Source organism: Nelumbo lutea, chromosome 6 (genome assembly GCF_056320005.1).
Source record: "Nelumbo lutea isolate HS-2025 chromosome 6, American lotus-T2T, whole genome shotgun sequence".
NCBI classification, from domain to species: Eukaryota; Viridiplantae; Streptophyta; class Magnoliopsida; order Proteales; family Nelumbonaceae; genus Nelumbo; species Nelumbo lutea.
The window spans coordinates 35,177,875-35,200,789 of NC_142689.1; the positions used below are offsets into that span (position 1 = coordinate 35,177,875).

A 22,915-nucleotide genomic window follows, 5' to 3' on the forward strand; every position below is an offset into this window, starting at 1 on the left:
ACATGACCTTTTAATCAAACCACATGAAATGCAAGATTTATTAATGTGAGCAAAAGAAGTATTTGTAGAAGACAAACAAACAGAACCAAATAGAAATGGTTTCTTAACATAAGGGTGGCCAAGGTGCTTATGCCAAAGATGCCACTCATTATTTCTATAAACAAGTTCAATACTAGAGGTGGAAAGTAAACACAAAGAAGTAGGCAAAGCTTGAGATTTCTCGAACTCCAAAGCAAATATCCAGCCCAGTCTATGCCCTTCCTCCTCACCGTCCCAGTTTGGTGGTCTTGAATCAAAAATCCATCATGAGAAAAAGAAACTGTGTTACCATCCTATACCGATTGACCGGCAGAAGTTAAATTAGTAGTAAATTTTGGAACAAGAAAGGTTTTAGGGAGATGAACTGTGAAGAAGAGGAGGTATGCAACGTCAAGTTATTATAACCAAGAATCACAAATTTTTAACCATTTGCCATATTAATGTGATTATTAAAGGATTGGGTTTAAAATACTGACCAGGGTATAACTCGACATCAGTTTGAGGTGGGGGGGTGTAGAGACACTATGGACTGACTTGGTTGGGAACACATTTTATCATGTATCTTACATAAGTACCATTATTTTCTTTCTTGTATACAGTCTTTTATTCTTTGTATTAGAGAAGGCCATAACTGTCCTTTCTCTCTTAGTACATCTCTTTTGGGTGTGTGGTCACTGAGAGATTCACCCTTTCAGCTTCCCGTGCACTCTTCGAACTGACTCTGACACTTGTATCATTGGGGTGCTTACATTTATTGTATGTAGCATTTCTTTTACTGATAATTAATAAAATTTAACTGTTACCCACAAAAAAATATAATAGTAATAACACCAATGAGACCAAAATCCATGACTCTTTAGTAAACATACAACACTCAAACCATGTTTGCTAATATATAGGTATTATTTTAAGTGGATCAAATTCAGATCACCTTAATCATATTGGATTTGAATATGTATTTGGACAAATGGATACTTTTTGCAGCCTTATTATTTGTAGAATATGTTTTTTTTTTGGTAACTGAGTACTTGAATGTGTTGCTTCTTTGCAGTGGCAAAACTATTGAACTCGATGATGTTACTTTCCACCATTGCGTAAACCTGACAAGGTTCAATTCAGAGAAAACAGTCAGTTTTGTGCCACCTGATGGTGAATTTGAATTGATGAAGTAAGTTGGATGTTCTTTCCTTTGAAGGAACTGGAAACACCTTTACTTTTTTATTTATTGTCATAGTTTCTCTTAGCTACATTGGACTTTGGAGCAATAACAATAGAAATGTTATTTTCTTCGTAGCCACTTGGGTAACATGTAGATGTTTATTTGCAAAATGGGGTTTGATTCAATGAGGGGCCTTTCACATGAAGGGGCAGTTTACTGTTGCCATATTAGAATCTACTTGGTATCTCTACCTTACCTTGTATTGGCTTAAGTCTCATCTGATGCTTCTCTGGTTGAGTAAAAACACCTTCATGTGAGGAACCCCTTAAGGAATCACAATGTTTTGTAAGTTTCTTCTGTTTTGACTATTTCTATATTTTCACTTTTGGATATAGTAATTTTATATTTAAGATGGTTCTGCACTTTTTGACGAGTGCTGATTTGCAGTTCTTCCTATCTTTATGTTAATAAAATTCAATCTTTTAGAAAATGAATTGAAGTTGTTGCAGGTCCACTCAATGATTTCCCCTATCCATGGTTTTGTACTCGGCAACTTGTGTGTCTACATGTTTCTGGTTGTATTATCCACTTCCTTTGTTGCATGAAACCATTTGATGTGGTGGCACATTCTTGCCTCCATTCAACCTCATTTTAAATTTCTTTGTTCCAGTATGTATATTTTATACTCTGACTACTGATGCAATAAATAAAATGGGCTTTTGCCTTCTTTGTCTTTCTTAACATTTCCTTTTTAATGATATTATTTGTTTGTCTAGGTATCGTATTACTGAAGGTGTTAATCTTCCGTTTCGAGTGTTGCCAACAATCAAGGAATTGGGTAGGACACGTATGGAAGTAAATGTTAAAGTGCGTACTTGCATACCAAATGATGCATATTTCATGTTTTCATGGCTTGGACCTCTTTAATAGTGTCAATGCTCAGGTGAAGAGTGTGTTTGGTGCAAAAATGTTTGCACTTGGAGTTGTAATCAAGGTTCCAGTGCCAAAGCAAACTGCAAAAACAAGTTTTCAAGTGACATCTGGTCGAGCTAAGTACAATGCTTCTATTGATTGCTTGGTTTGGAAGTGAGTATTTAGCATCTAGGATTTGTGTAATATATGTATATGTCACTGTTATGTTTTCTTTTTTTAAGGGTTGGCTTTGCTCCTTGTTTTATTTCTATAACTGTTCTGGACTTTTTTCTTCTGTTATCTCACATGCATGAAGTAAACTAGAAATAAAAGGTAGATACAAGAAAACTGAACCTCCATGACTGAAAAATACAGACCCATAAAGAAAGTAACTAACCACTATAAAACCAGTGATCAAACCCCAAGACTAGATACTAACAACTAGCCCAGGCCGCCCAGCATTGTCAACTGTATAGATAAATCCATTGCGTCTCCCCAGCTGAACTGTCAGTGAATTAAATGTTTAGTTTAGCATTTGAGGGCCCAGGGTTTCTATTCTCTAATAAAGTGCTGCAAGGACTAAGGATGCTTTCCTTTATTACTCATCCATCTGATCACTATCTAATAATTTCCCTAACACCAGCAATTTTAGTCCTTGAATCAAAGTCAGTAGCTCTGCACTCAAAAGAATATCCAAATCTCACTGGCCCAGAGAAACTTAGAATTGTGTTACCCTCATGATCCTTGGCCACACCCCCTACTCCAGAAGCTCCTGGGTTCCCAAGACAGCAACCATCAAAATTCAACTTGACTACACCTTCTGAAGGAGGGGACCAATCAGTCACATTTCTATACTTTTCTTCAAAGATCCTTGCATTTCTTTCACCCCACATGCCCCACAACACTGACCCATGCAAATACTGCCACAGAATTTTTTGCCTTCTACTGTCCCTTCCCAACCAATCTGATTTAAACAAATCAGCTACGTCAGAAGGTGCCCTCTAAGTTTTCCAAACAGTCTAAGAGTGATCAGCCACAAACTAGAGGCATAGGAACAATGCAAGTATGCAACAGAAGGTGATTAGTACTTTCCTGACTCTTCCAACAAGGTACACACATGAGGAGAAACCGAGAAAGAGCCCAGAACTTCTATCTTTTTAGAAGTTTTTCACAGGTATTTATGACTTGGTTGACAGCCTCCCAAGTCCCAACAAAGGACTTGCTAGTTGATAATGAAGCCACATAATACCATCCTGTAATCATTTCATGCATAAAGACATCACCAAACTCTAAATCTCATGCGAGCCTATCAAAATCTCCAGGGACTATTCCTTGTTTAAAAAGATTCTGATGTTCATCTTTTCCTAAGGGACCACAGGACATTGATAGGCCCCCAATTAATTTTACATACACCAGGAAGGGGAAAGGTCAGTTGGCGCCCGGGGGGGGAATAATTGAACATGGGGGAATTTATGGCTGGAGGGAATAAGGAGAGTTTTTGTGGCATTTATAGCTTGTCAGTTGAGAATAGGAAGAGTATAGGGCATTTAGCATTTATAGCTTGTTAGTTGGGAATAAGAAGAGTGGGGCATTTATATTTCGGCCAGCTGGGCATTTATTATGGAAGGCAATTAGGCTGTAAGATATGTATAAGAAGGGGCTTTGGGGGAGGGAGAAGCCAGACTTTTGCTGAGTACAGAATTCTGAGAGTGCTTGGGAGAGCTGGCCATCTCTCGAAGAACCGACCTACTGTAAGTGATCCTCTTTTCTTCTGAATGATTATCAGTTCCCTGTTGAGGTACTAGTGGTTTGGATTCTGCTGTGAGTCTGTGAAGTGCGTGTCAAATTTCTGGGACATATCAGTCGTATCAGAGCGTGTCTTTCCTCAGCCATGGTGACAGCTAAGGAAGTGGCATCGCATGTGGAGGGCTTCGAAGAACGCTCGACTTCTCTGCATTCTGAAGTGGATGGCTTGCGTGATGAGATAACAGCTGGACTGTTGAAGATCACATCCCTGGAAGGAGGCGTACAAGACTTGGTAAGGCGTTTTGATCTGTTGCTGCAGCAACAGTCCTTGTCAGCTCCTTTGTCTACAACTGACAATGTTCCTCCTGTATCCGCATCAAGTCGTGCGGCTGACAAAGGAAAGGGTGCAGCTTTCCCGACGTCCCCTTCAACGACAGTCCCAGAACATACTTCTGATTCACTTCCTCGGAAGTTGGAGCTGCCTATTTTTGATGGGGAAAATCCAGATGGCTGGCTTTTTTGCGCGGAGCGCTATTTTGAGATTAATGGCTTGCTTCTGGCGGAATGTCTGCGGGCTGCAGTGGCCTGTTTAGAAGGTGATGTACTGGCATGGTATTATTGGGAGGATGGTTGGCGGCCCTTTAGTAGCTGGGCAGAATTCAAGGAACTCCTCCTTGAACGTTTCCGATCAACTCAGGAGGGAAACTTGCAGGAGCAGCTTCTATCATTGCATCAATCCACTACTGTCAAGGAATATCGTCACCATTTCGAGGTGCTTTCTGCCCCCTTACGTGACCTACCAGAATCAATCCTTGAAGCAGCCTGTGTGAATGGATTGCGCCTAGATATCCAGGCCGAACTCCGACAGATGGAACCCGCTGGGCTGATTAGAAAAATGGTTGCAGCCCAGAATATTGAGGAAAAGAATCAGGCCTTATGGGCCTATCAGTCCAGTTCATATTCCTCGTGGGCCCGCAACGTCCCTCTCTGGAACCCACTTTAACTCGTGAGTTTCACAAGTGACTACTTCTTCTGTCACCTGACCTACACGAGTAGCAATCCCTCCTCCTGCATCAGCCCCTATTATTAAGGCCCCACCTCCTGCTTTCGAAAAGATGACCGATAAAGAGATGCAGCAGAAACGAGCGAAGGGTCTATGTTTCCGTTGCGACGAGAAATACAGCCTGGGACATCATTGTGCTCAGAAATCACTTCAGGTTTTATGGGTTCAAGATGACGTGGAGGAACTTGATTCTGATGCGTCTAATTGGGACTGCACTTCCGGGGACACTGCAATTGCTCCGACTCTAGAATCAGCCGCACTTTGTGTCTCGTCTCTTGTTGGGTTGTGTGCGGTAAATTCGCTTAAGGTGCGTGGACGCATTTTGTCACGTGAGGTGGTCATATTGGTAGACTCGAGTGCATCCCACAACTTTATCTCCACAACTTTAGTGGAAGAATTGAAATTACCCCGCACCCCTACACACGAAATGGTGATGAGGTGAGAACTTTTGGAGTCTACCGTCAGGTTTGCCTCAACTTACCCGAATTGGATGTCATTGCTGATTTCTTTCCCTTAAAGTTGGGTTCTACGGATGTCATTCTTGGTTTTCCTTGATTAGCATCCCTCAGGGACTCAGTGATGAATTGGGGCAACATGTCTATGAAGCTCAATTTGGGAGGTGTCCGGGTAAAGTTGCAGGATGACCCTTCTCTCTGTTCCTCTCAAGTATCTTTGCATGCCATGATTCACAACTTACAACATGAGGGACAAGGGGTGTTGATAGAATTAAAACAATTGCAGATAGTGGATCCTTCGTTGAACTCTGTCTTGCCTACATCCCCGCCAATCTCCGACTTACTAGATGAGTTCAAAGATATTTTTGACATGCCTACGGGCTTACCCCCTGCACGGGCTACGGAACATGCTATTGCCTTACAGGAAGGCACTTCTCCTATCTTTGTTCGTCCTTACAGATATCCTCAATTCTAGAAAGATGAGATTGAACTTCTTATCTCTGAGATGTTGGCTGCGGGTATTATTCAGCCAAGTACAAGCCCCTACTCGACCCAGTCCTTTTAGTCAAATGGAAAGACGGAAGTTGGCATTTTTGTGTGGATTACTGAGCCCTTAACCGTGCTACGGTTCCAGATAAGTTCCCCATTCTGGTCATTGAAGAACTTCTCGATGAGCTCCATGGTGCTTCTATTTTCAGCAAAATTGATCTTAAATCGGGCTACCACCAGATTCGGGTATGCAGTGAGGACATTCCCAAGACTGCATTTCGCACCCACGAGGGCCATTACGAATTCCTTGTCATGCCCTTCGGTCTCACCAATGCGCCCTCGACCTTCCAGTCATTAATGAATACTATATTCCATGATTTCCTCCGTCGTTTTTTGCTGGTATTTTTTGTTGATATTCTGGTTTACAGTGCTTCCAAAGCTTCCCATTGGGATCACCTCCGACAGGTCTTCTCTGTGTTGCGCGCCCACTGTCTCTTTGCCAACTCAAAGAAATGTATCTTTGCTTAGCCTAGCATTGAGTACCTGTAATGTGGACGCGTATTGGGAGGAGCAACAACAATGATCAGGTGTTCTCATTCTATCCAATTCAGCATCAACAGTCTTATCCTTTCAGCAGATTAGATTAGACTATCTTGTTATTCTTATCTTATCTTATTAAGTTAGTAGATTAGATTATCTTATCTTATTAGATTAGGATTAAGAGAGACTTATCTTATCTTATCAGTCTTATCTTATCAAGATAGAGTTGGAGGTCTCCCTATTCAGCAACGAGTCTCCCTAAGAGCAGGACTCTTGTAATCTCCTATTTAAGGAGCCACTATTATTGAATAAAGGCATCCAAAATTTCAGTCAAAGAGAAGAGTAAAGGAGAGTTAGGGTGATCTCTTGGACAAATCACCCCTTAGGTCGCCACGCAAAGGGAGGGGGAAGGGGAAACTAGAGGTTCTTCCCGTGGACCGACCCGTGACGAGATCCTACGCCCGGGCCCATAACATTTTGGTATCAGAGCAAGGCGTCATGGGTGATTTTGAGCAATTGCCGACCAAGGTTCACGAACTCGAGCACCGGCTCATGGAGACCAGCTCGGAAGTATGGGAAATCAAGGACGAAGTCAGGGAGCTATGGCGTCTGATGGAGTTTTTCCTTTCTAGCAAAGAGAGGAACACAGAAGGGGTGACAACCACTAGCGGCCGTCGACCAGATCTTCTAGAGTCTTTCGGCGAGCAGCAGTTCGGCATCCAGGGGGCCGCAGTCATCCCCAAGTACAGCAGGTTAGAATTCTTGTCGTACAACGGCAATAGAGATCCCTTGGGCGGGTTGTACCGGTGCGAGCAGTTTTTTCGAAATCAACGGACAGACGACCAGGATAAGGTAAGCCTAGCCGCCTTTCACTTAACAGAGGAAGCGCAACTCTGGTTCTATCGATTAGAACAGGAAGAACCTGGGCTCAGTTGGTCCCAGTTCAAGTCCTACTGCCTTCTTAGATTTGGGCCCCCACTGACAAGCAACCCCTTAGGCGAGCTGATTAACCTTAAACAAACCGGCATGGTGGCAGAATACCAACGCCAGTTCCAGGCCCTCCTCACGAGGGCATCTTCAGTGCTATCGGACCAGTAGGTAGACATGTTCACCACTGGGTTAGCAGAATCCCTACAGGTGGACGTGGAAATGCAGAATCCCCCCAACCTGGTTACAACCATGAGTATAGCTCGCGCTTTCGAACGCAAACTACAACTCAGCCGCGGAACCTTCAGTATGGGGCGGCCTCCATCAGCATGGGCATCTCCGGAACCACTCGCAATGGCTTCATATTCAGCATTCAGCCAAGAACGGAAGCCACAGACGAGCAACAATTCCAGATCAGCATCCAGTGTGGGGAGCAGTGTCATTGCACCCCCTATTAAGCACTTGTCTAGGGCTAAGATGGCGGAACGCAAGGCGAGGGGACAATGTTTTAATTGCGATGAACTCTACTTAGCAGGGCACAAGTGCAAGAGACTTTTCTGCCTCCTGGTGAAACAAGAGGAAGATGAGGATGAACCCTCTTCATTGGAACCCGATCCAAGAGGGCAAAGTCATTCCACCTATCCGGGATTCCTTTGACTGTGTTTCCAGACACCCATCCTTAATTCGAGCTCGAGGACAAGCTCGTAGTCCAAGAGGGGAGTAATGATGTGAACGCGTATTGGGAGCAGCAACAACAATGATCCGATGTTCTCATCCTATTCAATTCGGCAGCAACAGTCTTATCCATTCAGCAGATTAGATTAGACTATCTTGTTATTCTTATCTTATTAAGTTAATAGATTAGATTATCTTATCTTATTAGATTATGATTAAGAGAGACTTATCTTATTTGATTAGGATTAAGAGAGACTTATCTTATCTTATCAGTCTTATCTTATCAAGATAAAGTTGGAGGTCTCCCTAAGCTAGGAGTCTCCCTAAGAGCAGGACTCTTGTAATCTCCTATTTAAGGAGCCACTATAATTGAATAAAGGCATCGAAAATTTCAGTCAAGAAAGAGAGCAAGGAAAGTTAGGTAATCTCTTGGACAAATCACCATTAGGGCGCCAAGATAGGTTCATCAAGACCAGGGAGGAACAAAGGAAAACATGAGGTTTTCCCCGTGGACCGATCCGTGACGAGATCCTATTTCCGGGCCCATAACAACTTGGGTCATATTATTAGCATGGCTGGTGCTTCTACCGATCTTTCTAAAATCCAGGCCATTGTTGACTGACCTCAACCATCTTCACTTAAAGCTCTTCGCGGTTTTTTGGGACTTACAAGCTATTATCGCCGTTTTGTGCGTAGCTATAGTAAAATAGCATGGCCATTGACGCAACAACTTAAAAAGGATGCTTTCTCATGGAATGCGGAGGCTGAGAATGCATTTCAGGAATTGAAACGGGCTATGATGACCGTACCATTGTTGGCCCTTCCCGATTTTTCCCAGTCCTTCTTGATCGAGACAGATGCATCTGGGGTAGGTCTCAGGGCGGTATTAATGCAGAATAATCGGTCTATAGCTTTTTATAGCCACAAGCTTACCCCGTCGGCACAGTCAACATCTGTCTACGAGAGGGAATTAATGGCCATTGTCTTTTCTATTAAAAAATGGCGTCCCTATCTTCTTGGAAGATGCTTTATTGTTTGAACCGACTAGCGGAGTCTCAAGTATCTGTTGGAGCAGCGGATTGTCGAAGGTGAGCATCATAAGTGGCTTCTTAAGCTTATGAATTATGACTTTGAGATTCAGTACAAAATGAGTGTTGATAATACCGTGGCTGACGCCCTATCCCGAATTCCTGCCGAAATGCACTTAAACTCACTTACAGTACCTATTTTTCTTGATTTTGATGACCTTAAGGAGCAAGTTGATGATGATCCTTTTCTGGCCAACATCAAGCATACCATACAGCAGGATCCGACTGCCTATCCCGCCTATTCTTTAGTGGGAGAACACCTACGTTATCATGGTAAATTGGTTATGCCAACTTCTTCCCCATTTATCCCCCTCTTACTTAAGGAGTTTCATTCAGGAGTTGTGGGAGGACACGTGGGTATCCGCCGGACATAAAAGCTGAATTTTACTGGCGGGGGATAAGGCATTCTGTCCAGGAGTTTGTGCAGGCCTACGATGTGTGTCAATACAGTAAATATGAAGCCATGTCCCCTGCTGGCCTTTTACAACCTTTGCCCGTACCTGAACAGATCTGGGGAGATATTGCTATGGACTTTATTGAGGCTCTTCCTAAATCGAAGGGGTTTGATGCAATTATGGTGGTGGTTGATCGTCTCTCCAAGTATGCCCATTTTATCCCTCTCAGTCATCCCTTCTTAGCTCTCACGGTTGCTCAGGCCTTCTTGCTCAACATAGTCCGTTTACATGGCATTCCCTGCTCGATTGTATCTGATCGTGATAAGGTCTTTATGAGCTTCTTCTGGCGAGAGCTTTTTACCCTGCAGGGTTCAGAATTGCGTCGCAACTCAGCTTACCATACTCAGACAGATGGACAGTCGGAGGTGGTTAATCGCTGTTTGGAGACTTATTTGAGGAGCTTTGCGGATGATTCCCCCTCCCGCTGGTCTTCTTGGATATCGTGGGCAGAATACAACTATAATACCTCTTTTCACACTGCTGCAGGCATGACACCTTTCAAGGTGGTTTATGGGCGTGATCCTCCTCCATTAATCCGCTATGGCTCTATGGCTAATGCTGATGTTGAAGCTGTTCTCCTTCAGCGAGATGCTATACTCAGGGAGCTGCGTGCTCATCTACACCGGGCACAACAAAAGATGAAAGACTCAGCAGATGTGAACCGCCATGATGTTAATTTTGAGGTTGGGGATTCGGTGTATGTACGAGTGCGACCTTATCGCCAACAGTCTCTAGCTCGCCGAGCCAATGAAAAGCTTGCCCCTTGCTTTTATGGACCATTTGCTATTATGGAAAGAGTTGGTGTTGTCGCTTATAAACTTCAACTTCCTCTAGAGGCAAAGATTCACCCTGTTTTTCATGTCTCGCAACTCAAGAAGGCAATTGGCAATCATATCTCTTCGCCCGTGATTCCTTCCACTTTGTCAGCTGATATGGAAATGCTGGTGGAACCTGCGGCTTCGGGGGGGTGCGTCCATCCACTATGCCTGGAGTTACTGGTTCGGAAGTGCTTATCCATTGGCAGGACCTGCCTGATTTTGAAGATTCATGGGAGCCTTTTGACTTATTTCGCGACCAATTCTCTCATTTCAACCTTGAGGACAAGGTTAGACTTTGGGCGGCGGGTAATGAAGGCCCCCAATTAATTTTACATACACCAGGAAGGGGAAAGGTTAGCTGGCAGCCAAGGGGGGGGGGAAATAATTGAACATGGGGGATTTTATGGCTGGAGGGAATAAGGAGAGTTTTTGTGGCATTTATAGCTTGTCAGTTGAGAATAGGAAGAGTATAGGGCATTTTGCATTTATAGCTTGTTAGTTGGGAATAAGAAGAGTGGGGCATTTATATTTCGGCCAGCTGGGCATTTATTATGGAAGGCAGTTAAGCTGTAAGATGTGTATAAGAAGGGGCTTTGGGGGAGGGAGAAGCCAGACTTTTGCTGAGTACAGAATTCTGAGAGTGCTGTGAAGTGCGTGTCAAATTTCCGGGACATATCAGACATCAGCTGTCACACATCTCAACATGATCTCCTCCCTTACTCCTGGGGGAAAAATGTAGTCACAGACTTGAAATCTCATGTTGGTCCATCTATCACCAAGACAAGACAAGTTGCTCCAGATCATGGGAACATAGTGAGAGGAAATAGAAAGGTGGTTGATAGACCAACCACTAGACCTGCAATGGAAGCAAATACCAACTGGTCCACATACTAGCACATACCATAAGAGTTGATTTTCAAGTGTATCCCTACACCATAATTTCTCCCAAGAACTTATAGCTCTATCCCTAAGAAAGGTAAAAATCTAATAAGAGGAATGAAGGGACAACAATGCGTTAGTGCAGCTCATCTTTTAAGGCCTGCATCCTAACCAGTAGAACTGCAAAGAAAGCAAATACCAAATGGTCTGCATACTATTACATATCAAAAGAGCTGATTTTCATGTGTATCCCTACGCTATATTTTCTCTCTAAACTTGTAACTCTATCCCTAAGGAAGGGTAAAATCTAATAAAGAGGAATGAAGGGACAACAATGCATTTCCAAGAAAAGTGCAGCTCATCTTTGCAGGGCTGCATCCTAACCAGTAGAATGTAATTCATGAATGCCCTTGTGCACAAAATTCTATGGTTTGTTAGAACTGTTCTAGGTACATTTTCCGTAACGCATGCATTGATTAAATTATGATGGAAATGGATTTCAAAACATACTGGATAAGGGCTTATGAAAACCAATCAGGCGTGAGAAATTTCTTGGCCTGGGCCTATGTTTTTTATTCATGCCTGATTGTGCCTGCACTAGGCCCAAACATAATATGGGCCAAGCTTGGGCTTCAGATTTCAAAGCCCGGTAAGCTTGGTCTATACCCACATATATTATATATTATATTTTGTATGATATAGTCAAATAGGTGATTTTATGTACATGCCTGATGAATGGAGAAAGAGTACTATGGTGCTTATATTTAAAGATGTTAGAATTCAGGTCTGCCTTAGAGTTTGGCCTGAGAGTTCAGTAATGTAGAAGAAGAGAGAATGATAGAGAAAGAGAGAAAGAGAGAAAGAGAGAAGAGAGAATTCTGGTTCGAACTGAAAGAGTCAACATGTTCTCTTCCATTCGGCCAGTAAGAATTTATATTAATATTAAAACATAACTGAAAAGACCCATGTGCCCTTACTTAAGAGCACATATTTCAACACAACATTACAGATCAGCAACATCAATCAAGGTATAAAGACAGAAATACCCCTATGCTTACACTCCCCCTCAAGCTGGTGAGTATATATCATATACTCCCAGCTTGTTACATATGCAGTCCACTCTTCCCCGACTCAAACCTTTTGTAAATAAGTCAGCCCATTGATTTCCTGTATTAACATGTGTAGTGTCTAGCTCTCCATTCAGCACCTTCTCCCTCACAAAGTGACAGTCAACCTCAATATGCTTGGTTCTTTCATGAAACACTGGATTCGAGGAGATATGAACTGCAGCCTGATTATCACAGTAGAGCTTCATTGGAGTGTTAATGTTGTACCCTACTTCCTGTAGAAGGTTCCTTAGCCACACTAACTCACAAGCGGTATGCGCCATAGCCCTATATTCTGCCTCTGCACTGCTTCTTGCCACAACTGTCTGCTTCTTACTTTTCCATGTCACCAGGTTACCTCCCAGAAACGTGCAATAGCCTGTAGTAGACCGCCTATTAGACATAGAACCGGCCCCATCAGCATAAGAATACCCTTCTATTTCAAGTTTTCCCCCAGTCTTGTATATCAGACCGCGACCCGGGGCCCCTTTTAGATACTTCACAATTCTCAGAACCGCATTCCAGTGAGGAGTCAGAGGTTTTTGCATGAACTGGCTTACCACACTAACTGCAAATGAGATGTCTGGTCTGGTAATGGTTAGGTAGTTCAGTTTGCCCACAAGTCGTCGGTATCTGCCAGGGTCTTCAAACACTTCACCCATATCACTGCTTAGCTTGGTATTTGTGTCCATGGGTGTTTCAACTGGTTTGGCACCCAACAAGCCTGTTTCGTCCAGCAAATCAAGCACATACTTCCTCTGGCACAGATTAATCCCATACTTGGATCTCGCTACCTCTATCCTTAAGAAGTATTTTAGTTTACCCAGATCCTTTGTCTGAAAGTGATCCTGCAGATAAGTCTTCAGCCTATCATCTACATACACCACCAACAGTATTTTTCCTCCCGAAGAGTCATGACTAAATACAAAATGGTCAACCTTGCACTGTTTCATGCCAAACTTCTTTACCACCTCACTGAACCTACCAAACCATGCTCGAGGAGATTGTTTAAGCCCATATATAGCCTTCCATTGTCGGCACACCTTACCATCCTCCCCCTGAGCAACAAACCCTGGAGGTTGCTCCATGTAGACCTCCTCGAGTAAGTCACCATGCAAAAAGGCATTCTTGATATCAAGCTGATATAGTGGCCACTCATACATGGCTGCAAGAGAGATCACAACACGAACTGACCCGATCTTAGCAACCGGTGAGAAGGTCTTTGTGTAGTCAATGCCATAGGTTTGGGAGTACCCTTTTGCAACTAATCGCGCTTTCAGGCGTTCAACACTACCATCAGGCAGGTACTTAATCGTATGAGCCCACTTACAACCAACAGCTTGCTTCCCAGGAGGAAGAGCAGCGAGGTCCCAAGTATGATTATGATGAAGGGCTGAGAGTTCTTCTTCCATGGCACGTCACCACCCTGGAGAGGCAAGGGCTTCCTAGACATCTTTAGGAACAATAACTGATGATAACAAGGTAACAAACTGGCGATGGGAAGCGGAAAGGTGAGTAAGAGAAACATAATCAGAAATGGGATGAAGGGTGCAAGTACGTTTACCTTTCCGCAAAGCAATGGGTAGATCAATCTCAGATGCCAAGTGGGGTTCTGGTTCCAGATCCGTTGACGGAGATGTAGCTGGAGTAGTAGTAGCCAGTGCACGTGGGCGATGTGTATACACATGACGAGTAGGTGGGCGTTCAACAGGTGGTGGCACCGGAGGCAAGGATTTGGTCACAACTGGAACAAACTGAGGATCGACAACGGGAAGTGGAAGGGGAGGAGGTGATGAGAAGGAAGAAGCATCACCAGACCCCAAAAAGAACGGAGTAGACTCAAAGAAACTGACATCAGCACACACAAAGGACCGTCGAGAACCAGGATGGTAACACCTATACCCTTTCTGGGTCCGAGAATAGCCAAGGAAGATGCACTTGAGAGAACGGGCATCAAACTTGTCGTTCCCAGGACCTAGATGATGGACAAAATAGACACACAAAAACTCTCGGCGTAAGAGGGAACGGAGACAAAGAGGGAAACAAGACCTGAAACGGAGACTGACCATCAAGGATGAACGTGGGCATCCGATTAATCAGAAAACAAGAGGTAAGCACTGCATCACTCCAAAAAGGTTTGGGAACATGCATGTGATGCATTAGGGATCTTGCTGTTTCAAGGAGATGGCGATTCTTTCTCTCAGCCACCCCGTTTTGTTGTGGGGTGTAGGTACACGAGGCCTGATGTATAATGCCGTGTTGGTCCAGGTATTCCTGAAATGATGAGGATAAATATTCGCGGCCATTATCAGAACGAAAAACTTTGATATGGGTACCAAATTGGTTACGAATTTCAGCATAAAATTTTTGGAAAATGGTAAACAATTCACTTCTTTCTTTCATTAAATAGAGCCATGACAAAATATCTGTATCCATTATATGACATTACTTTATAAGGATTCCAAACATCTGAATGAACTAAAGAAAAAGGACTCGACACACGGTTATCAACCCTAGAACTAAAGGGAACACGATGGTGTTTCCCAAACTGACACGACTCACAATCCAAAACGGAAAGCTGACTCAAGGACGGAACCAAGGACTTCAAGACTTTGAGTGACGGATGACCAAATCAGCAGTGCCACTAGAGAGGAGAAAGAGATGACTGGGGAGCTGTTGAAGTTCTACCACCACCACCGTCAAGATAATACAGTCCACCTGCTTCATGCCCTCCACCAATCTTCATCCCCGTCTTGAGATCTTGAAAGACACACATAGAAGGATAAAAGGTAATGGAGCAGTTAAATGATTTGGTCTGCTTACTAACAGACATAAGGTTATAAGGCAATTTAGGAACATACATAACTGATGAGAGGGATACAGGATCTAGGTCAACATTACCAACACCACAAATTGAGGATGTGGAACCATTAGCAAGGGTGACGGATTGTGATGTTGAGCAATGAGACGAGGAAAACACACCTGGAGTTCCAGTCATGTGATCGGAGGCTCCAGAGTCAATGATCCAGGGATTGGGTGTAGATGTCAGACAAGCCATACTTGAGTGAGCAAAAGTTGCCGTGTTCTGTTGTGATTGGATAAACCTCTCATATTCATCACGGGGAACACTCACCATCTCCTTCATGGGACCATCTGTGGATGTAGGAGGCAACTGGTCAGATGAATGATTCTCCTGTTTAAAGCTGGAACTTGAGTCACCGGTCGCGGCATGATTGGCCCAGGTTGAGGGAGGACCATGTAAATCATAACAATAGTTGATGGTATGTCCATCCATACCACAATGAGTGCACTTCCTCGGGCTTGAGCTACGTCCTCTACCACGGGCTCCCCCTGAATCTCTGCTCCCAGTACGACCACCACCACGATTATAAGTAGACCCACCATTGCCACTTCGGCCATATGCAGAACCACTACCAACACCACGGCCAGACTGAGCTCCCCGAGCTCCACCTCTACCACCACGGCCTCTCGATGCAGCAAAGGATGATCTATCTGAGGTATTAGAGTTCTCAGTAGATCCGATAGAAATCCTCCGAAGTCGAGCAAATACCTCTTCCAGGGACGGAAGAGCTGATCCCCCTAATATCTGAGCCCGTACCGGTTCATATTCAGACTTTAGTCCCACCAAAAATCTAGTCACATCAAGCTGCTCTCTCTGTTGTTGCTGAATCTTGACATCAGAAGTGAGAGGATGATAGACATTCAACTCATTACGTATGTTCCTCATGTTGGCATAGTACTCCTCAAGACTCTGATTGCCCTGTTGCAGATTAAAGTACTCTTGATAAAGCTGATAAACTCTGGTTGTATTGTCCTGCCCCAAATACAATTTTTCGCATGGTCCCACACGTCTTTGGCAGTATCAAAGAACATGAAGTTCACACTAATCCTGGGTTCCATACTATTCCACAACCATGTGATGATCTGAGTGTCCTCTTGCTCCCAATCTTCATACTCGTGAGAGTCAGAGGAAGGTTTCTCCTCTCTGATATGTTTTACCTTCTTCTTTACCTTTAGAAAGACTTCAACGGATTTAGCCCAAGGTACATAATTCTCTCCATTTAACTTAATGGAGGTCATCTGAACATTCAGGTAGTCTGCAGGCACCATCACACTAGGTTTATAATCATTACTGTCTCTCATTATGTTATCACCAATACTGCACACTTGCTGAATTCTATTATCACTAAGATCTGCACACTACACACCACTAGGTCACACCTGTCACACTGATTGCAGCACTAATTGTTGCTGGAATGTGTGTTCTTTACACCACAAACCCTGCTCCTACAACTACCTGAAATCTCACCACTATATGATCATATCTCTTCCTTCAACATGCGCAAAGAAACTAGCATAAACCCTAGCACTGACTGGCCGAAACACTAGCAAATGATCTGAAACACACCTCCTATTTAATCCATAAACCAGAACTGAAATCTCTTACCTTATCGCTGAAGTAATACCCATGCGAGCAGGAGAGCAGTCCACACACAACAGTCACACACAGTTTGGCCCTCTATTCCTCCTCTACTAGGAGAGGGCGATCTCAGAAATCACATCAACCGACCACATACGACCTGATTGGAGGCATAGAGACCCCCAAGGGAAGAGGGCGATCACTCCTTTTCAGCCCTTTCCCTTATCTCCAATTGAACACGAAAAAAACAAAAGGAAAACCCTAGATAGGGTGCGCAGAGAATGAACCCTAGGCAAGCAGAAATCTAGGCAGATTTAACCTGCTCTGATACCATGTTAGAATTCAGGTCTGCCTTAGAGTTTGGCCTGACTGAGTTCAGTTATGTAGAAGAAGAGAGAATAGAGAGAGAGAGAGAGAGAGAGAGAGAGTGAGAGAGAGAGAGAATTCTGGTTCGAACTGAAAGAGTCAACATGTTCTCTTCCATTCGGCCAGTAAGAATTTATATTAATATTAAAACATAACTGAAAAGACCTATGTGCCCTTACTTAAGTTAAGAGCACATATTTCAACACAACATTACAGATCAGCAACATCAATCAAGGTATAAAGACAGAAATACCCCTACGCTAACAAAAGACAAAAACAATATAAGTTGTAATGATTATAATGGGATTAAGCTCATGAGTCATAAACCACACTATGAAACTTCGAACGAGAATTATTGAGCAAAGGTTATTGCATAAAACAGGTATATTAGGAACAATTTGGATTTAAACCAGGGAGATCAACCATGTAAGCTATCTTTCTTTTGAGACAATTGATAGAAGGGTTCAGAGAGAAGAAGAGAGATCTTTATATGGTGTTCATTGATCTAGAGAAATTATACGAGTCCCTAGAGAAATAATATGGTGGATTTTGAAAAAGAAAGGAGGTATTTGGACCTCATTAAGGATAGGCTTAGCATAATCCTTATTTATTTGCACTAGTTATAGATGAATTGACTAAACATATTCAAGAGGAGGTTATATGGGGAACAGGATTAGCTGCCCACGGAGCGTGCCCCACAGGTGCCCTACAGCCCATCCCATCCATGCATTGGGAGTATCTCCCCATGACAAGGAGAGGATGGGCTGTGGGGCGTGCTCTGTGGGCAGCTGATCTGATCACGTTCTATGGTACTTGTTGTTGATGACATTATATAAATTGATGAAACTAGAAAAGGATTGAATGCAAAATTAAGTAGGATGAAAACAAAATATATGCTATATAAGTTTAATAATAGGGAAATTTAGAGATAAGTTACCTTGTACTTTGAGGGTTCTGACACTAAGGGGATGCTTACAGCTGGACTTGAGTGTATATTTTTGAAAGTCCAAGGTAGTCAATCTCCTCTCCCAAAGTAAAGGGTACCTATTTGTAATTTTCCCTTAATAATAATAGTAGTACAAATCAAGGTACACTTGGGATTAGAGACCAAGAGATAAATCAATGTGACCTTCTGTTACCTTGGTTTTCGAATTCATTACAAGGGGGAGATTGTGTAGGGTGTTGTTTATAGAATTGGAGTATGATGCGCAAAATGGATGGGTGCATCTGGAGTCTTATGTGATAGGTGAATACCACTTAGGTTTAAAGGAAAATTTTATAAAACAGTTGTAAGGCTAGAAATGTAGCAAAGATTTAGGCAATCAAGAAACATTTCCAAAAACATTAGTGGCAGAAATGCATACGCTGAGATGGATGAGTGGAAAAACTAGAAAGGATAGGGTAAAAAATGAAGTCATTCAACAGAACCTAGGAGTGGTTCCAGTATGTGATAAAAATGAGAGAAAGTAGACTAAGATGGTTTTGTCACATGTATAGGAGGCCACCTAGAGCACCTGTAAGAAATGATTTGTTGCAAGTCGAAAGGGCAACCTTTTCTGGTACCTTGGTTTGATAATTCATAACACGGGATAGATTGGATAGATTCAGGAATATTTTGCCCATAGAATTAAAGCAAGATGGGCAAAATGGAGGGGTGCATCTAGAGTATGTGATAGACTGATGGGTGAATACCACTTATGCTGAGATAGAGCAAAATGTTGGGTAATCAAGAAAAAAAAGTCCAAAAAATGCAGAAATGTGTACACTGAGATGGATGACTGGAAAAACTAGAAATGATAGGGTCATAAATGAAGTCATTCTAATGAACCTAGAAGTGTCTCCAATAGGTAATACAATGAAAGAAAGCAGACAAAGATGGATTGTCATGTGCATAGAAGACCATCAATAACACCCATAAGAAGAAGTGATCTATTGCAAATTGAAGGGACTAGAAGGGCTAGGGGTAGACCAAAAAGGGCATTGGTTGAAGTAGTAAGAAATGATTTAAGTGCTCATGATTTAACGATGGATATGACACTGAATAGAATGGAATGGAGAAACATGATCATGTAGTTGACCCCATATAGGATAGGTAGGATAAGGCTTAAATGATGATGTTTATGCATATTATACACTGTGACAAAGTCGGGTTGAAGCTCAGGTTAGGGTTAGGGTTGAAATTTATGAACCCGACTTTACTTCAGGTTGGGTTAGGGTTGACCCCTTGGGCAACCCGAACCCGACTCTAGTATATATGTCATATATATGGTCATACATTGATTTGTTTAGATGCATGATAGTTGTATAGCCACTACCACATATTATCATTTATTTCATTTAAGATAATCACTTCACTTAATCCTAATTGGAAATACTAAAACCTTGGTAACATATTTTATGTTTTCTGAATATTTTATTCTTTATCTCCTCTCTGTTGTTTGCCACCCATAGCTTGCTGCTCATAAAAGATCTGTTATAAGTCATCATGATAAACTATAGTCAACAAACAAATACTAATAAAACATAGGATTAATATATGTAATGAAAGTTGAGTTAAGATCTAAGATTAGGAAGTTCTACAAGATTTTAAGGGATGGGAAGAAGGTTGGGTTGGGCCCAACCCGAAGTTGACTTTGGGTTGGGTTGGGTTAAGTTTGAAGGAATTTAGTTAGTGTTAGGGTTGGGTAGGTCGGGTTGGATTAGGGTTAGGGTTGGACTCAACACGACCTAACCCAGCCCGACTTGCAGCCCTATAGAACCTTATTTTTATGATAACATTTAACAAATATAAAGTTTTAAATATGTATCAAGGCTTGAACCAGAAACATCTTGTTTTGTAGTTTAATGTCCTGCAAATCATGGACCTCATTAATGTTGAAATTTGAGCACAAAACAGAAGTAAAAACAAAAGGCAAGAAGGGTGTATTCAACAGGCCCACCTCACCCAGCCCAAGTCAAAGAATGAGTTGGCTTGGGGCTCACCTATCTAAGTCTGGGAAGGCCTCATCTGTTTTTTTTTTCTTTTCTGAAAACAGATTATGGGATGGGGATGGGTTTTGGGATTTTACAACCCGTATGGGTACACTATTAGGCTAAACCTGACCCTCCCCAACCCGTATATTGAATTTACTAAATACCCCTAGTTCTTATAATTAAATTGTTGTAATAAGGCATATGAACTAATGTATTATGTGTTAAATTTAGTTGTGTTTTGAATCTTGTGTGAAGGATAATTGATAGTTCATGTGCTCTCTACATGTTTCATTGGAAATTTTGATGTTTGTTCATGTTATTTTTCTTGTTTATTGCTTATATATAACATTAAATTAGATGTGGGTTCTAGACCCAATCTCTGCCCCACCTTCAAATATGGGGAGGGTTTTGCATTTTCATGTGCGGGGAAGGTTTGGATTCTGAAAATCCAACCTTCTGTGGGTTTTGGGGAGGGTACGGGTTGGGAGGTTTGGGGAGGTGGGAAGGTCTAGAATTTTACAAAACCCTCCCTGAATCCACCCTGTTGCCATCCCTAGGCCATATGGTCCTTCCAGGACCCCTGATAAGTGGAATTAACTTTTTTTTTTGGAAAAATGATTAGTGGAGACAAGATTAGGTAATGGCCTTTTTTAATAAAAGAAATCTCGACTAAAAATGTAGAGGAAGCAGCTAATTTGGGTGTTGTTTGGAAGCCATGTGAAATGCTATTCTTTCTTAGCAGACTTCATTTGGAACATCCTGATCAATCCACAATTGGCATTTTCTACTCTGCTTGATAAATGATGGTGGCAGAGGAAATTTTCTAATTTTATAGGAGGAAATGTGCTGAAACATTGTATTTTATGCTAGAGTATGAGATTGATTTATTCCCACATCAGGAATTTTGAAGGGCTGCTTTCAAACAATTCCTTTATTTGTAGTTAGATTGATCATTCTGAGAAATTTCTTTTCTAAGTCTCCAATGTGGTCAAGCAGGAGCTTTATTCCCTGATATTTAGTTCTTTGCGGAATTACAGAATTGTAATTTCGTCATTGCCTCTAGCTGAAGGCACCTTTTAGATGCTCAAAGAGTGTTACCATGCTTGAATATAATGTTGGTTTTGTGTAAGTTTGAAAAAGGAAGAATCAAAATCTTAATCCTCAATTCATCCTCATTGTCTTGAGGAATTCAAAAGCTTTATAATAGTAGCTTCTTTTCTTGTTAGATTGTCATTCTTCATAGTAGTGATTAGCCTGCATTTATGTAGTTTCTGAATTGCTTGTTCGTTTTTTTGGGTGGGATGAGTGGGAGGTTGGTCGGTTTATTTGCATGACAATGATCTTGTCGAGATCTCTTGTATACACCTTTCCAGATTCCTCACAGATACCTTTTTATCATCACATTCAGTCACCATCACTGATATATAATTAAGTCCCAGATGTAAATTCCTGTCTTGTTCATAACCCAGTTAACGCTAAAACCTTTTTATTTTTGCTACTGCTCCTCCCTTTGGTTCAGCTTCACTTGTATCATGGCATTTTCCTCATTTCTTTTCCTAAAAGAATGGCAAAGGTTCCTCCACAAAACATAGCACTACTTGCACCAATATACTGCTATAAATTCTGAAAAATCAAGAGGTTATGGAGTTTCTTGTGCTGAAGTTGTTTACTACTAATAATATATATTTATTTGGCTACAAAGCTTCTATAAACTTCTTATTTTTGAAAAGAATTGCTTTGTAGTAGCATCTATTGCAACTTACATATTTTTTCTGTACTCCAGTCATAGCAAGTTGCATTTAGTTAGTTGCTAATACATTTTTTTCCTTGGAATTTTTTGAAACTTTGTAGAATAAGAAAATTTCCTGGACAAACAGAACCAACGATGAGTGCTGAGGTTGAATTGATTTCCACAATGACAGAAAAAAGGTCTTGGACCAGGCCTCCAATTCAAATGGAATTCCAGGTGCCATATTATTTCTTTTCCCTATTATGTTCTATTTTGGCAAGTCTATAATCATCTTATAGTTTGTTATAGATGGTACACCATCAAAGTATAAAGGACGACTAACTGAACTGTTAATTTAAAATACCATGACCATATTAGTGAAAGGACAACAGCCAAATCTTCATGTGGTTTTTATTTATTTATTATCTTTACTTCCATTTTTCCCTTCCAAAATTCTCCACAGCCTAGTTAGTACAGTGATGTTTTTTGATGAATAATGAATTTTATTTAGATATAGTTTAAAGTATAAAGTACACTGACAAGTGGTTACAAAAACTGAGTTCTCCCAGAAGGTGCGAGTTGCTGCATTACATACAAAGTAAAATTACAATTTAGCCCAGAATAAGTGATCCCTGTTCACCTCTTGCTTAGCTAGTAGGACAGCCAGCCCATTTGCCAACCTCCTCTCCCACCGAACTCTCACAGTGAGATTATAGGTGAGCCACCTGAATCTCCTCATTTTTCCTCTAAAAGACCAAGCTACTGTCTCTGATTCTTTCAGCCACCCAGTTACCATTTTAGAGTCACCTTCAATGATCAACTTTCCTAAAGTTAACTCTTTAGCAATTTGTCCTCCCTGTAGAGCTGCTTGCACCTCTGCATTCCTGAATGCTCCCCCAATACCCGAAGGTCCAGGGTTGCCAAGGCTGCTTCCGTCAAAGTTGAGCTTTATAAAGTCTTCTTCTGGGAGCTTCCTGTCTACTACAGGTTTGTCCTTGATTAAAGAAGAGTTTGCAACAGATTCCCAGTTTTTCCATATATCCTCAAAGGAGAAA

The 22,915-nt window shown here is 41.9% G+C and overlaps 1 protein-coding gene across 2 annotated transcripts in view; it reads left to right on the forward strand.

Annotated features, from left to right (window-relative positions):
• The window catches only part of LOC148848505 (AP-2 complex subunit mu-like), an 80,330-nt gene that overhangs the window by 55,960 nt on the left and 1,455 nt on the right, over positions 1-22,915 (forward strand). For both annotated transcript variants that reach the window (XM_088949694.1, XM_088949695.1), the window contains 4 exons: positions 1,091-1,207; positions 1,975-2,065; positions 2,142-2,284; positions 21,983-22,097. In XM_088949694.1, the coding sequence (XP_088805820.1) occupies positions 1,091-1,207; positions 1,975-2,065; positions 2,142-2,284; positions 21,983-22,097 (466 nt within the window). The remainder of the gene's footprint in view (positions 1-1,090; positions 1,208-1,974; positions 2,066-2,141; positions 2,285-21,982; positions 22,098-22,915) is intronic.